This window comes from Doryrhamphus excisus, chromosome 4, assembly GCF_030265055.1.
Source record: "Doryrhamphus excisus isolate RoL2022-K1 chromosome 4, RoL_Dexc_1.0, whole genome shotgun sequence".
NCBI lineage: Eukaryota > Metazoa > Chordata > Actinopteri > Syngnathiformes > Syngnathidae > Doryrhamphus > Doryrhamphus excisus.
In genome coordinates this window covers 24,137,077-24,152,353 of record NC_080469.1, presented here as the reverse complement: position 1 = coordinate 24,152,353, position 15,277 = coordinate 24,137,077, and the positions used below count along the sequence as shown (strand labels likewise).

At 40.2% G+C, this 15,277-nt stretch overlaps 3 protein-coding genes across 4 annotated transcripts; all 3 read right to left on the bottom strand.

The window, feature by feature from the left end:
* Positions 1 to 446: 446 nt before the first annotated feature.
* On the bottom strand, positions 447 to 8,416 carry LOC131128087 (zinc finger and SCAN domain-containing protein 2-like). The gene is made up of 4 exons (XM_058070649.1): positions 7,519 to 8,416; positions 6,172 to 6,666; positions 3,734 to 3,955; positions 447 to 2,875 (listed from the first exon to the last, which is right to left on the bottom strand). The coding sequence occupies exons 1-4, from the start codon at positions 7,766 to 7,768 to the stop codon at positions 1,533 to 1,535; spliced, it is 2,310 nt and encodes a 769-aa protein (XP_057926632.1). The 5' UTR covers positions 7,769 to 8,416; the 3' UTR covers positions 447 to 1,532.
* A 433-nt stretch (positions 8,417 to 8,849) lies between these two features.
* Positions 8,850 to 12,349, bottom strand: LOC131128127 (uncharacterized). Of its 2 annotated transcripts, none has more exons than XM_058070712.1 (5): positions 12,064 to 12,349; positions 11,519 to 11,740; positions 10,854 to 11,009; positions 9,919 to 10,075; positions 8,850 to 9,818 (listed from the first exon to the last, which is right to left on the bottom strand). In XM_058070712.1, exons 1-5 carry the CDS (start codon positions 12,146 to 12,148, stop codon positions 9,290 to 9,292), a joined length of 1,149 nt encoding a protein of 382 aa, XP_057926695.1. In that variant the 5' UTR covers positions 12,149 to 12,349; the 3' UTR covers positions 8,850 to 9,289. The 2 variants fall into 2 exon arrangements, with proteins under 2 accessions (XP_057926695.1, XP_057926694.1); XM_058070711.1 differs by having other exon boundaries at positions 8,851 to 9,818; positions 11,483 to 11,740; positions 12,064 to 12,348.
* Positions 12,350 to 12,908: 559 nt separating this feature from the next.
* On the bottom strand, positions 12,909 to 15,038 carry LOC131128131 (gastrula zinc finger protein XlCGF57.1-like). Its single transcript, XM_058070715.1, has one exon. It carries the CDS (start codon positions 14,809 to 14,811, stop codon positions 13,858 to 13,860), a length of 954 nt encoding a protein of 317 aa, XP_057926698.1. The 5' UTR covers positions 14,812 to 15,038; the 3' UTR covers positions 12,909 to 13,857.
* Positions 15,039 to 15,277: the final 239 nt, after the last annotated feature.

The window sequence follows — 15,277 nt, the reverse complement described above, 5'->3', positions numbered from 1 at the left end:
TTGTGTGGAAGGGGAAAAATATACACATACGTACAAGTACACACATATGCATATTTGCGTCGAAGACATAAGGAATTTAAGGATTTTAAATTGTATGAATTGTATGTAGATTGGTTAGATTGAGAAAGTGGTGATAAAAAATGCTTATTTATTCCCGAGTAAAGGGAATGGATTATAAAATAATTAAAATGTTGAGAGATGTATTTGGTTTATTTGTACTGGAATGGCTTATAATGTGCTCTTGATCATGCAGGTAAAAAATAATTAAAAAGCTTATGTATTAAAATGAAGGCTGTCAATCAATTAAAATATTTTAGCACGATTAAAACACATATAGTAGTTATCTTATATTTAATCCGGTTTTTATTTATAATAAGTGTACCTATACATCATTCAGCATGGGACTGGATATGTTTACTTTATGTAAATGTTTGTTTATTAAACATTCAACGGGTGGAGTTCAATGATGCAACTTTTATTTTTTGTCCTCTCTGACAAACACAGCACTTCAAGCACAAATGCTAATAAATGGCTAATGGCACGGCCAGTTTATTTATAGAGCACCATTCATATGGTAATTCAAAGTGCTTCACAGAAAAGAAGGGTAAAATCACTCCATAAAATCATTCCAGAAAAAAACACAGTAAAATCATGACATAAAATTCCATAAATAATTCCATAAAACTATAAAAATAACTTCAGTTTTGTCCGAGTTTAGCCAAAGAAAGTTGTTTTGCACGCACATCAGTGACACATAGATCTGAGTATCATCTGCATAGTTGTGGTAGGACACATCGCGGCTGTATATTAGCTAGCCTAAAAAGAGCATGTACAGATTGAAAAATAGCGGCACCGTGATTGATCCCTGGGGAACACCACAGGTTATAGCCATTTGGTCTGAGACACAGTTACCTATTCCAACAAAGTACTTCCTGTCCTGAATCAGTTCTAACCTAACCCTTGCCATAAACGGTGTCCCGGTGTTGTCATTAACATCCACAACATTCACATTTGGAATAGCAAATAGTTAGACCAAAGAACCGGGGCGGCATCGAGTTCTTTACCTGGACTGTCATTAGCTACATCCACATGTACATTCAAGTCCACTGTAATGACCAAACAGTCAAAATCAGTGCACACACCGAAAGAAATTATCATCATCTCGCCTCCACACTCACTAAGCACAGGTTCTCCTCCTCAGGGCTGTGTACCAAGTCCCCTACTGTATTCCTTCCCAACCAACTAACAGCAAGTATGCATCGCACAGAGCAGAGGTAGAAAAAGTGTCCATCTGGTCTCTGAATGTCCACAATGGAGTTCAGGATACACAGAAAAAGATCACATATCACTCCTCAACGGGGAACATGAGGAAGTTGTGACCACTCTGAGGACCTCTCCTGGACACGCAACATCACAGCCGTAGTGAAGAAGGCCCAGCAGCGGTTACATTCCCTACATGTCCTTGGGAAGAACAACCTGGACAGAAAACTGGTCCTCCGTGGAGGAGGACCAGTTATCAAGCAAGGATTTTACTAGTCCGAGTCACTAAATTGTGTTTCCCCCGAGTGTGTTCTCATATGTGACCGCATGTGTGCCTTTTGTGTGAAGCTTTTATCGCAGTCTGGGCAACTAAAAGGTTTTTCTCCTGTGTGTGTTCTCATGTGTGTATTTAAAGACGATACCTGAGAAAATGCATCGCTACAAACTGAGCAACTGAAAGGTTTTTCTCCTGAGTGAGTCCTCATGTGTAAAACCATATTTCCCTTTTTTGCAAAGCGCCTGCCACAGTTTGAGCAACTAAAGGGTTTTTCTCCCGTGTGCGTTCTCATGTGCGTATTCAAAGACGACGTCTGAGTAAATGTGTCGCCGCATACTGAGCAACTGAAAGGTTTTTCGCCCGTGTGCGTTCTCATGTGCGATACCACGGTTGACTTGTGAGCGAATCCTTGACCACAAACTGTGCAACTGAAAGGTTTTTCTCCGGTGTGCGTTCTCATATGCGATACCATATTGATCTTTTTCGCAAAGCTTTTACCGCAGCTTGAACAGCTAAACGGTTTTTCTCCGGTGTGCGTTCTCATGTGTGTATTCAAAGACGATGTCTGAGAAAACGTGTCGCCACATACCGAGCAACTAAAAGGTTTTTCTCCAGTGTGCGTTCTCGAGTGTCTATTCAAAGACGACATCTGAGAAAATGTGCTGCCACAAGCTGAGCAACTAAAAGGTCTTTCTCCTGTGTGTGTCGTCATGTGTGATAGCATGTGCGATTTCACAGAGAATCCTTGACAGCAAACTGAGCAACTAAATACTTTTGCCCTCCCGTGTGTCTGCGCATGTCGAGACAAGTAGCTCTGATAAAAAAAGGTTTTATCACAAACTAAGCAGCGGAAACGTTTTTTACCCGTCTTCTTTTTAGAGCATACATGGCGTTTGTTGTCGGTGTGAGTCCTCATATCATCTTCACAGTCTGTATCGCTGCTCAAAGGTTCTTGGGTGTTGCCTCTGTCTTCATCCTCAGGAGAGTGTGACGTTACGTCATCACTATCTGATAGCGGAGCTAAGAGGTTGTCTGCTTCTGCTGTCATGTGTTGTGGCTCCGCCCCTCTGTTCTCCTCACTTGGACTGTAATGAAGCTGTGAGGACTCAGGTGGTTTGTCTTCATGGTCTTCGGTCTTCACAGAGACAACAGTCAGTCGCAACCTGGTGAGATCAGCCTCCTCCTTCCCGAGAAGACATTCTCCCTCCTGTGTTGTCCATAGTTCCTCCTCTTCCTCTTTAATGTGGGGGGGCTGTGGATCCTCCTGCTTCATAGATGAGATTCCTCCCTGCGGATGACGGGGAAGTTCTCCTTGACGACCAACCAGCTGCTGGACACCTGCAGGACAAGAATGAATTATTCAAATTCAAATCAAGTGTGTTTCAGGTAATGAGCTTTTCGCATTTGGAAGTGAGCCCATTTGTGACATCACAGAGGCGGACTTCCTTATATGGCCGTGTCTGTAAACAGATCTGCTCCTCTGTTTACTTGCTAGCAAAGCTAAAATGCTAAAGCGTCTTGAAGTAACCTTTTTTTTCTTGAGAAACTTCGGACTGTCCAGACTCATTGCAAGTTAGCACAAACGCTTGATTGCAGTTGTTGCTGCTGCTGCTAAGGGTGGCCCAACGGAGTTATTATTAGCTTTAGGGGGCAAGCACTTTTTCACACCGCCGTATGTGTGTTGAAATATTAAAGAAAACTGATTTTTTTACGTCATAACATTAAAGTTTGAATGTTTGGAGAATTAGGTTGCGTCAAAAGTTATGTTACAATAATAAAGTAAAAATATTACGGCGAATAAAGTCATAGCAACAAGAAAAATAAACTTAAGTTTACCATTTGAAAAGCTGAATTTCTTTTTTGAAACAGCAGAAATAGAAATCCCAGCTGTAATTTTTTGAGAAAAAAGTGAACACACTGAGAACAAAAGTTGCAAAAAAATAATCGTGCAGGTAAAACGCTGTAATATGAGGAAAAAAAGTTGTAATTTTTGAAAAATTTTGTTGGTTGAAAAGTTATAATATTGTGATAATAAAGTAAAAATATTATAAGTAAAAATATTATAATACTCATAATATTATGAGATGACAATCTACAAAGATTGCTAAAAAAGAAAAACATTGAAAAAAAATATCATAAATGTGAGAAAAAAAGAGCAAAGACTGAAGGTCACCAATAGAAGCTGTGAGGACTCACGTGGTTTGTCTTCATGGTCCTCAGTCTTCACAGAGACACCAGTCAGTGGCAACCTGCTGAGATCAGCCTCCTCCTGCCCTTGAAGGCCCTCGTGAGTGATACGGAGTGCTTCATCTTCCTCTTTAACCTTGGGTGTCTGTGGATCCTCCTGTTTCAAAATGGAGCCCCCTACCAGCAGTTGAGGGGGACGTTCTCCTTGATGACCAATCAGCTGCTGGACGTCTGCAGGACACAAAGGATCGTCATGCTAAAATGCTTCCCTGTACTTGTTTTCAACTACCACAGCTGGGCAAGCCTAGTTTATGGAGTATAATTGACTCCATGTATCAGACATAGAAAGATAGAAAGTGTGTTAAATGATTAATACAGCATTTAATCATACCTTGAGTAGCTAGCACAGTGTAAGTCTTGCAAACATCCGGTTGTTGTTTTCGCTGGTTCTCTTGTCTTGTTCGAGAAAGTTCCTCCTCACCCGACGCCATCGTTCTTTCACACAGCCCAGACACTTCGTCAGTAGTCGTAGATTATATCTTATTTATCAACAATTTCACCGGATTCCTGTTTTTTTTCCATTAAATTACTGTGTCGCCTTCGACAAGTGCCTCGTGCTCCGAAGCCAGCCATACCGGAAATAAGCTCCGTTCTACGCATGTGCAAAACGCGTCTCCATCCGCTATGGATTCCAATAGCTGTAAAGACCGATATGTCAACTCAGCTTTTTCTTCTTGGCCGCAGATTCGTCATTTCTTCATACAGCTTCTACTAAATCAATGGCGTCCAGACCTTTTCCAGCAAGGGCCAAAGGAAAAGATGCGACTTTGATAAATTACAGCTTTTTAAAATTTCTGCTGTTTTTTTATTGTACAATTTGCCACTTTGTTCTCGTATATTTTCTTTTCGTGATTATGACTTTTCACACATGTTTTACTTTTGCCCCAACTTAATCTTCCCAAAATTTAAACTTTATTGATTTGTTTCTCATATTCAAATTTCATTCCTGGCTTCTTTATCCTTCTTTTCCACTCTGATTGAAACACTTTAAGGTTAGAATATGTAATTTGGGCAGGCTAACTAGTTAGCTTGCTAGTTTGCTAAGTGCTCACGGCAGCTGTGATCCCGTAGTCTGCAATGTGATGTCAACACAGAATAATAGGAGTGTAATAGTGACTATTGGAGTTTTATTTCATGACTACAGGGCTCTCATAATCTTGAAAATATATATATGGAAAGTCAAAAAAAGTTTTTCTATGCTCTAACTTAAAAAAATATTCAGTTTATTAATACTTTGCGGAAATTCACTTGGATCCAAATCCCCTGCTATCTGAGGAAAAAGACCGAACGGGTAATGACTAACCAATTGCTTGTCTCAATCACAGTACTCAGAAAATAACCCTACTTGAATATAAGTACATTTTAATGGTGTCCCAAACTGTATTGACAGGCAAGCATCAAAGCACACATGCAGTATAGAAACAGCAAATAAAACATTTGCTGACCCTCAACGTGAGTAATATGTCAACAATGACAACAAGCTAACATCACTGTGGTTAAGGTTCCTGGATTTCAGCAAAGTCAAATTACCCAGCCCTGCAGGACACAACAAAATACTGCATGAATGGTACAATGAGCAGTATTTGCATATCGTGGTAAACCTTGAAACCGGTAACAACTGAAAGGCTTTTATAAGGTGTGTGTTCTCAGGTGTGACAGCAAATGTGACTTCATAGTGAATCTGTTATCACAGTCGGGGCAACTAAAAGGTTTTTCTCTAGCGTGCGTTCTCATATGTACGACCATATTTACTTTTTGAGAGAAGCTTTTATGACAGTCTGGGCAACTAAAAGGTTTTTCTCCAGTGTGTATTCTCATGTGTCTCAGCATCGTTACCTTCTGACAGAACGTCTTATTGCAATGTGAGCAACCGAAAGGTTTTTCACCCGTGTGCGTTCTCACGTGTTTGACCAAACTTTGCTTGTCATTGAGAGTTTTGCCACAAACTGAACAACTATAAAGGTTTTCTTCTGTGTGCCTTTTCATATGTATATTTAAAGATGATACCTGAGAAAATGCTTTGTCACAAACTGAGCAACTGAAAGGTTTTTCTCCTGTGTGCGTTCTCACGTGTTTGAGCAAACTTCGCTCGTCATTGAAGGTTTTAACACACATTGAACAACTGAAGGGTCTTTCCCCTGTGTGTGTTTTCATATGGGATGCCATATTAGACTTGTGACAGAATCCTTGACCACAAACTGAGCAACTAAAAGGTCTTTCCCCTGTGTGTAATCTCATGTGTGGTGCCATATTTGACTTCAGAGTGAATCTTTTACCACAAACTGAGCAACTAAAGGGTTTTTCTCCTGTGTGGGTTCTCATGTGTTGAGTCAAATTACACTTATAAAAAAAGCTTTTAGAACAAACCGAGCAGGTCAGGTGTTTACCTGTCTTCTTTTTAGAGTGTTTGTTGTCAGTGTGAGTCCTCATATCGCCTTCATCGTCTGTATCGCTGCTCAAAGGTTCTTGGGCATAGTCTCTGTCTTCATCCTCTGAGTGTGACGTGATGTCGTCACTATCTGATAGTGGAGCTATAAGGTTGTCTGTTTCTGCTCCTCCACAGTGGTCTCCATCAGCTCCTGTTGTTATGTGTTGTGGCGAGATGCTGCTCCGAGGCTCCGCTCCTCTGTTCTCCTCACTTGGATTGTGATGAAGCTGTGAGGACTCAGGTGATTTGTCTTCATGGTCTTCGGTCTTCACAGAGACACCAGTCAGTGGCAACATGGTGAGCCCGACCTCCTCCTTCCCGAGAAGACACTCTCCCTCCTGAGTGATCCGGACTTCCTCCTCTTCCTGTTTAACGTGAAGGAGCAGCGGATCCTCCTGCTTCAAAGTAGTGATCCCCTTCTGTTCTTGTTGATACTCAATCAGCTGCTGGACACCTACAAGACAAGTAGGAATTATTGTGGAACATGTTTGTGTTAAAGTTAGCGGCGGCTAAATGTTTCCGATGTCGTACGACATTGATTGATTTGCTGTTGCTCCTCCACGGCAAAGAGGACGTGGTAAATAAACAATAAGCGGCGCACGAAAATGCAACTTTTATATTATTATTTATTCAGATTACGGATAAACTAATCTAGAAGAAAAGTTATCCGTTCACTTGTAGCAGGCTAGTTATGTTGGGAAAAAAGTCAACTGTTGATGGCTCTGCTTCCTGAACTCCACTAAAGTCACGTTTCTTACACTTTTGTTTGTTAATGTGAGTGTGAATGGTTGTTTGTCTATATGTGCCCTGTGATTGGCTGGCCACCAGTCCAAGGTGACCCCGCCTGTCGCCCGAAGACAGCTGGGATAGGCTCCAGCATGTCCATGAAACCAGTGAGAATAAGCGGTAGAATATGAACAAATTAATGAACATAGATACAAGACTGCATGGACTCCCATAAGTTGTATTTGTTTACTTTAATGTTCATAGCACAGATTTGGGTGTAAATACTAGCCTGCTTTTAACATGCTAGCTTGCTATTGTTGAATGAATGAACCCCCCCCCCCCCCCCCCTTCTGGTTTGTTTATATGGTAGCAAGCTAGTATGGGGGACATATTACTGCCCCTATCCACAGTCTGTACAGGTCGCCAGCCAATCACAGGGCATGTGTAGACGAACAACCGTCCATGCTAGGTATGCTAAACCGGAGTACCCGGAGAAAAGCCACGCACTCACGGCGAGAACATACTAACCACTCGACCACCGTATAAAACACAATCAACAAACAAACGTCTAAAGCATTACCTTTTTCTTTTAGAAGATCGTTCCGAATTCCTCTGCGGTTTTCAACCCAAACGGTTCTTAGCCATTTCTGAAGCCGTAGATCGGATTCTCCAAAAAGATGCCGAGCAATGGCGGCCCATCTCTCCGGGCCCGGGATGGTGGCCCTTGTGAATCCATTCGCCACAAATGAACGTATGACTGTCTCTCTGCCTCCTGCCCTTTCCCAAAGGTCTGTATTTCTCATTTTTTGTCCTTTTCTATATCGCCCCATTATACATTTTTAAAGAAATACTCAAAATGAAATCTTTCTTTTCAACAATATCGACAAGATGGCGGTCGGAGCAGGCAACTTCTTTTAAGCTCTTAAACACTATACCCGGAAATACAATGTTTACCTCGGTTTTTTCACTTCATAGACATTAAAGATTTTGCCAATATTCTTAAAAGCAAAAATTAATCATCTAGGGCTTTCTTAAACGGACCTGAACTGCTGTTTAAAGAAAACAAAGTGATTCAGAGAAAGGCCAAAGCCTCAGCTAAGCTAACGGTGGACTTCTAAGAGTTCTACAACGACTGATCACGGTTACGCTATGGAACTTTCCACGCCGTCAACCAAAACTAAGACTCCTCCTACGTCAACATATGTCCTGACGTCACCAATCAAAGTAGCTTATCAACAAGCAAGCTAGTAAAATGGATAAAGTCAGTGTGTAATGCTAGCTAACATCTCCAAGCTAGCTGATGTGAACGCAGTAGATGCTAAGGAAGTTGTGTCTATTCTCACCAAGGAGAACGTGGTAATAATTCATAATTTCGACTTTATATCAAAAGTTCGACTTTTTGTCTCGTAATTTCGATTTACCATTGGGATTTTTTGGAGTGGCGGAAACGGCCTTCCATAACAATGGATGGTATTTTTACAAAAAAGAGCAGATGTTCACGTGGGTTCACTTCTGTTGAGTTCACGCGATAACTAGCCTTGCATACAGGAAGTTCTTGTAAACACTAGCCGTATTTGCCTGCATATCCACGGTGTAGTTTGACTTACAGTAATGGGATATTTTTTTCAGTGGCGGAAACGGGTTTCCATATCAATGGATGATATTTATACTAAAAAAAGAGCAGATGTTCACGTGGGTTCTCACTTCTGCTGAGTTCACGCGATAACTAGCCTTGCATACAGGAAGTTATTGTAAACACTAGCCGTATTTGAATGCATATCTACGGTGTATTTTGACTTACAGTAAGTAAAAAAAAACGTGTATTTTTATGTTTATTATGAAATAGCATGTTTGTAATGTATGAAATAGTTTGTTTGTACAATGTTGATAAATAACTATTATCCATTTCTTGTACTGTGTACTATCTCTGTATAATTATAAGCGTTTTACTATTATAATGTAATACATACTGTGTGTTGATGCATTCAGTTAGCTTAAAGGATGTGCTTGCTGTCGCCAAGCGAGGAAAAAGCAAGTGTTTGGGTTCATCCCATCAATCATAAAAGACGGGTACAAGGTGATTTTCATAACCTTGTGGCATAGCTGAGCCTGGACAGATAAAGATGAGTGCTGAGCTGATGGATCTTCTTTCCTGTCAATGTTTCCCAATGTTTGATTGGCTGTTGCACTGAGGTAAATAAGTTATTTTATTCACAACTATTACAAAATATAACCTTAGATAAAGTATCTTAAAAAGAAAACTATTTACTGTAGTGGATAGAATTCTCAAATGTCCCTGTAGTACCCCCACTGAGCGTCGTCATGGCGACATGTGCAGCTCTGCAGCCGGTTTAAGCCACACGTGACTCCTCATCTTCGATTGAATGTAAAGTTTGCAATATGTGGAGTTTGGCCTTCCGGAGGCCATCTTGACTCAGCCTCAGCATCATGGGCACCAAACTCAGGGCAAAGTAGTACACCTCATCTTTTGTTGTGTTTGGCACCGCTGGTTTAGACGCGGGCTTTTGAAGGACATCGAGTAGACGGTCCTGAAAAGTCGGGGCCTGCTGAGGTGGACTCCGCCTCCTCCTTCTTCTCTTCACGTCCTGCGAGCCCCGCGGCGTTGTCCTCTCCACGGGGCTACGGGACCGGTCGGGCCTTTCCACCTCACGTGAGGTTGACGCTGAGGACATTACGGAGGGCGCTGGAGAGGGGGCGGTACTCACAGATGAGGGAGTCTGTGATCGGTCAGGGTCCGCCACACTAGCACCACTCACTTCAGTCCTACTTGTTGTTGTGGTTGTTTTTGTGGCCCGTGTTGGTGCAACCGTGGCAGGCATCTTGCTAGCAGGCGTTGGGGTGCGTAAGTTGCTTTTGGGGCTATTCATGACGAATATGAAGCACAAATAGAGCTCATTAGTCATTTTTAAAGTACACACTACAAACAATACAGACTCCGTACATAAAAATAAGTAAATACCTCCTATGTTGTATGTGGGGCCGGAGAAATGACATTATCTCCGCATACTTGTAGCAGGGACGCTGAGAGTCGGCATCAGAGCCACTTGAAAAGTCCTTTTTGGAGTACTTCACAAACTGGTCACGGAGAAGCCTCCATCTCTTGCAGCATTCCTCCACTAGAGAAACATTTGAAATCATTTTTTTTGTATATTTGTGTACATTAATTACACCATCGGTTCCCAAACTTTACCAACTCAGAGCCCACTTGAAAATCAAAAAAATGTCCACGGCCCACCTTTGTCCTATAAACAGTACATAGACAAAATGCTGCCTTCTTAAAGCACTTAACTTAATAACAATAATAATATAATAATAATAATACATTTTATTTGTATAGCGCTTTTCAAAATACTCAAAGACACAAAAATGGAGTTGAATAAAAGCAAGTAAACAGAGTAAAAATACAACATTCATTCGTTAATACACAGTTAAAACATGAGTAAACGCGGGGCATTAATAGTAATACTAATAATTAATAATAATCGTTATTAAATATTATATAATAATAATAAAATTAATATTATAAATAAAATATAAATTTATATAATAATAAAAAACAACAAACTATTAAATATTAATATATGATGATAATAAATTATTGAATACTTATTTATATAATAAAAATAATACATTATTATTACATATTTTTATATAATAATAATATAGGTTCCTAAAATATTGTGACAGGTCAATAACACTCAATAGGTTATTACTTAGGCCTATACATTTTTTTTTAAATCATGCAATAAATATTTTACAATCAAAATAATTTTAAAAATAATATTTGCAAAAATGAATCATATTTTTAATGACCTCTCGTCACTGAATTACACATTACAACATGCAACAAGTCTCTTTTATGTTACTAGGTATGTTATGTTCATAAACACTCACCACCCACTCCCAACGTCATCGCTATCGCTTCCCATGCTTTCTCCTTTTTTGGATTGTCCTTATAAAAAGGATGGGCGGTGTCGTACAAAACGGTGTGGTTTTCCACTCCCAAGATGAGCCTCTCATCGTCCATTGCTGAATATGTGAAGTGATGGCCTGCCACACACACACAAACACACACTCATAAAAGTCAGCCAGGGCATTTGTTTAATTGATGAAATGCAAATATGTTGGTTGTAAATGAATGGAATATGTTTATGCAGACAACATAATTCCTTTGGCTTCCTGCACCTCATCATCATGTGACTGTGTTAAATAAGCTATAGCTATGTCGAAGCATTATAAAGCTATGGTAATAATGTTAAAAAATTTTGAAATGCGTAAAATCAAGTCTGATTAATTCTTTAAATCTGATAAAGCATGACTTGAGTTTTAATTTGATACCACATTCATTTCAATACTCCAAATATTAAAAATGTTAGAGCAGATTTTACATAGTACTAATGTAGACAAGACGTACGCCCTGAAGTACGCTAACCAAGAAAATGTACACAAACCAAGGATGCATTACATGCAACCCAGCAATATAAAAACAGTGTATTGTTTTGTATTAAAGATCTTCTGCTCACTTGGATTGTGATGAAGCTGTGAGGACGAGGACTCACATGCTCCGTCTTCATGGTCTTCGGTCTTCACAGAGACACCAGTCGGTGGCAACTTGGGGAGATCAGCCTCCTCCCACCCTTGAAGACACTCTCCCTCCTGGGGGATGCAGAGGTCATCCTCTTCCTCTTTTACGTGGGGGGGCTGTGGATCCTCCTGCCTCAAAGTGGATCTCCTTCCCAGCGGGGGACGTTCTTCTTGACCACCAATCAACTGCTGGTCGTCTACAGGACACATCAGAATTTCGTTTATATTTAATTTGTACATGTTGAAGCTCTACGTAGAACTCTTTAAGATCCAACAGTGGAAAACGTAAATAGCAAAATTTCTACCGGTTTTGACATTTTGATCAGGAGTGTATGTGGCCAGCTTCTGAACACCGGAAGTGATGCAGACTACAATTGTCCCGCTTTTGCAGTGGACAAGGCTTGTAATCTTGAAATCTTATGGTTATTAAATATCAGGGCACCTATACAGTTGAAGTATTTGACTCCGTTATTAAGCATATAAAGTGTGTTAAATGATTAAATACAACATGTAAACATACCTTGAGTATGTAGCACAATGTAAGTCGTGCAAAGCTGTCGCTCGTTCTCCTCTCTTGTTCGAGAAAACTCCTCGCCTGACGCCATAGTTCTTTCCAACAGCCCAGAAATGTCCTAAACCGTCGTGAATTGTGTCTTCTTTGTTAACTATTTCACGCGTTTAATGTTTTCCATGAGATTACTTTGTCGTTTTCGCCATTAGCCTCGTGTTACTGATCGAGCCGAACCCCCAAATAATCCCTGTTCTACGCATGCGCAGAACGCGTCTACATCCGGCTGCGGGCTGCATTCCAATAAGCAGTTTCGGTCGTCCTGTGGATGTGGATCGGGTGTTGGAGGAGTGGAAGTGATGCTTCTATTGTTCACTTTCAACTTAAGAAATCACGGTTTTACCGTATAGTACATTTTTACATTTACAAAACCAGTCAAATGTTTGGTCGTTCTTATAAACTGTTATCAGTGAGGACAAGTAATGCATGTGTGAACCGATCCTGGCACACAGCAACACCGTACGTGACCATTGGCGGCTAGGTCAACTCAGCTTTTTATTATCGTCCGCAGATTCGTCATTTCTTCATAAGGCTTCATCTAAATCAGGAGCGAAGACTACAGAGTGTAAAATGAAAGGTTGTAACTTTGTTACTTTAATATTTTGTAAAGCAACACGTGTTAGCGATGCTAATAAGTTATATATATTTATTAATTTATTTAAAGAAAAAACGGCATCTCCGCTGTGTGATATACTGTTGGTGAAAAAGTCCATTGTTTGTACCAAACTTTTGTTTCTGACATTATTAAAAAAATACTTTTTAATATCTGAACCCTGTGCTATTAAAATGACATTAATTTTCCTCATATTGTGAATTTAGTCTTGAAAAATTTTTTTTTTTGAAGGTACTCAAACAATTCACTCTTTGGACGCTAGTACATTTTAATGGTATTACAAACTATTTTGAAATGCAAGACTCGGTGTAAAAACATTTTCCTATCACAAGCCCACCCATCAACCAGCACATCAGTGTTTTCACAACTTCATTATTGGCTATTCAATGCATCAGCCATCATTAAAATAGAATGTCATTGACCTGAACTATGCTCAAAAGCAGAAGCCAAACTGAAAGGCTTTAAAAAAAAGTACAAAAATCTAAATTTAGAATGAACACAGGCTGAAGCTGGACTGAAATGCTGTGGAAATATGCTAAAACATTCAATGAAAGGAAGAGCAAATTGGTAGTTTGAGCTCAAATCAGGAATTGAACCAACAGTGTCTGGGTGTGGATCCATGCACTCTTTCAACGGGGGAGTTTGAAGAAAATCCTATGGTTAAATAGTGGTTAATATTACTTGTTCAATGTTATATAATTAGCTTTTTCATTAATGTTAACTTTCTGTCATTTCTTCATTATGACACTATGTCCATTTATTTTCAATGGGAACATTTTGACAGAAAATATGAAATTACACTAAATGTGGGAATATTGTGAAAAGTCTGAGTAGGTAACAAACTCATCCTGAGTGAGCTGAAAATTTGGGTTGAGGAGTAGTTAGCGGACGGAAAAAATAGACATAATAAGAAGAAATAGGAAGAAGAGGAATAAATAGTTAAAAATGGCCGAATAAAATAACACTACTGCTCAATATTTGTTCCAGCTTGTGGCTACAGAGTTACTGTGCATCAATCAAACTACGGTGTGGGCCGAGGGTCAAACAGGAGGCACGCACTTTAATCGTGCATCAAAAAAATGACCGCAGTCATTAACGAGTTAAGTAGTTAAAAAAAAGTTAATGAGTTAAAACTAATGTTTTTCCCCCGAGTGTGTTCTCACGTGTGACATCATGTGTGCCTTTTGAGTGAATTTTTTATCACAGTCGGGGCAACTAAAAGGTTTTTCTCCAGTGTGTGTCCTCGTGTGCCTCAGCATTGCTGATTTACAAGAGAATTTTTTATCGCAACAAGAGCAACTAAAAGGTTTTTCTCCACTGTGTGTTCTCATATGTATTACCATATTTACTTTTTTAGAGAAGCTTTTCTCACAATCTGGGCAACTAAATGGTTTTTCTCCAGTGTGTATTCTCATGTGTGTCAGCATTGTTATCTTCTGAGAGAATTTTTTATTGCAAAATGAGCAACTAAAAGGTTTTTCTCCCGTGTGCGTTCTCATATGCATATTTAAAGACGATACCTGAGAAAAGGCATTGCCACAAACAGAGCAACTGAAAGGTTTTTCTCCTGTTTTGGTTCTTGTGCGTTTTACCGAACTCTGCTTGTCGTTCAATGTTTCCCCACGCGCTGAAGAACGAAAGGGTCGTTCGACTGAGTGTTTTCTCATGTGTGACTGCATGTGTGCCTTAATAGCGAATCTTTTATCACACTCTGGGCAACTAAAAGGTTTTTCTCCAGTGTGTGTTCTCATATGTATTACCATATTTACTTTTTTAGAGAAGCTTTTCTCACAACCCGGGCAACTAAAAGGTTTTTCTCCGGTGTGTATTCTCACGTGTGTTAGCATTGTTATCTTCTGTGAGAATTTCTTATTGCAAAATGAGCAACTAAAAGGTTTTTCTCCTGTGTGCGTTCTCATGTGTATATTTAAGGATGATACCTGTGAAAACTCATTGCCGCAAACTGAGCAAGTGACCGGTTTTCCGCCTGTGTGCGTTCTCATGTGTTTCACCGAACTTCGCTCGTCATTGAATGTTTTACCACACATTGAACAACCAAATGGTCTTTCCTCTGTGTGTGTTTTCATGTGCTGTGTCAAATTGCTTTTTTGAAAAAAGCTTTTACAACAAACTGAGCAGGTCAAATGTTTTTTAGGCGTCTTCCTTTTAGAGCAGTCAGAGTGTTTGTTGTCTGTATCGCTGCTCAGAGGTTCTCGAGTGTCGTCCCAGTCTTCATCCTCGGTAGAGTGTGATGTTACGTCATCGCTATCTGATAGTGGAGCTAAGAGGTTGTGTGCTTGTGATCCTCCACAGTGGTCTCCATCAGTTTCTGTTGTCATGTGTTGTGGCTCCGCCCCTCTGTTCTCCTCACTTGGACTGTCATGAAGCTGTGAGGACTCAGGTGGTTTGTCTTCACGGTCTTCGGTCTTCACAGAGACACCAGTCAGTGGCAACTTAGTGAGATCAGCCTCCTCCTGGGTGATGCAGATTTCCTCCTCTTCCCTTTTAATGTTGGGGGGCTGCGGATCTTCCTGCTTCAAAGTGGCAATCCCA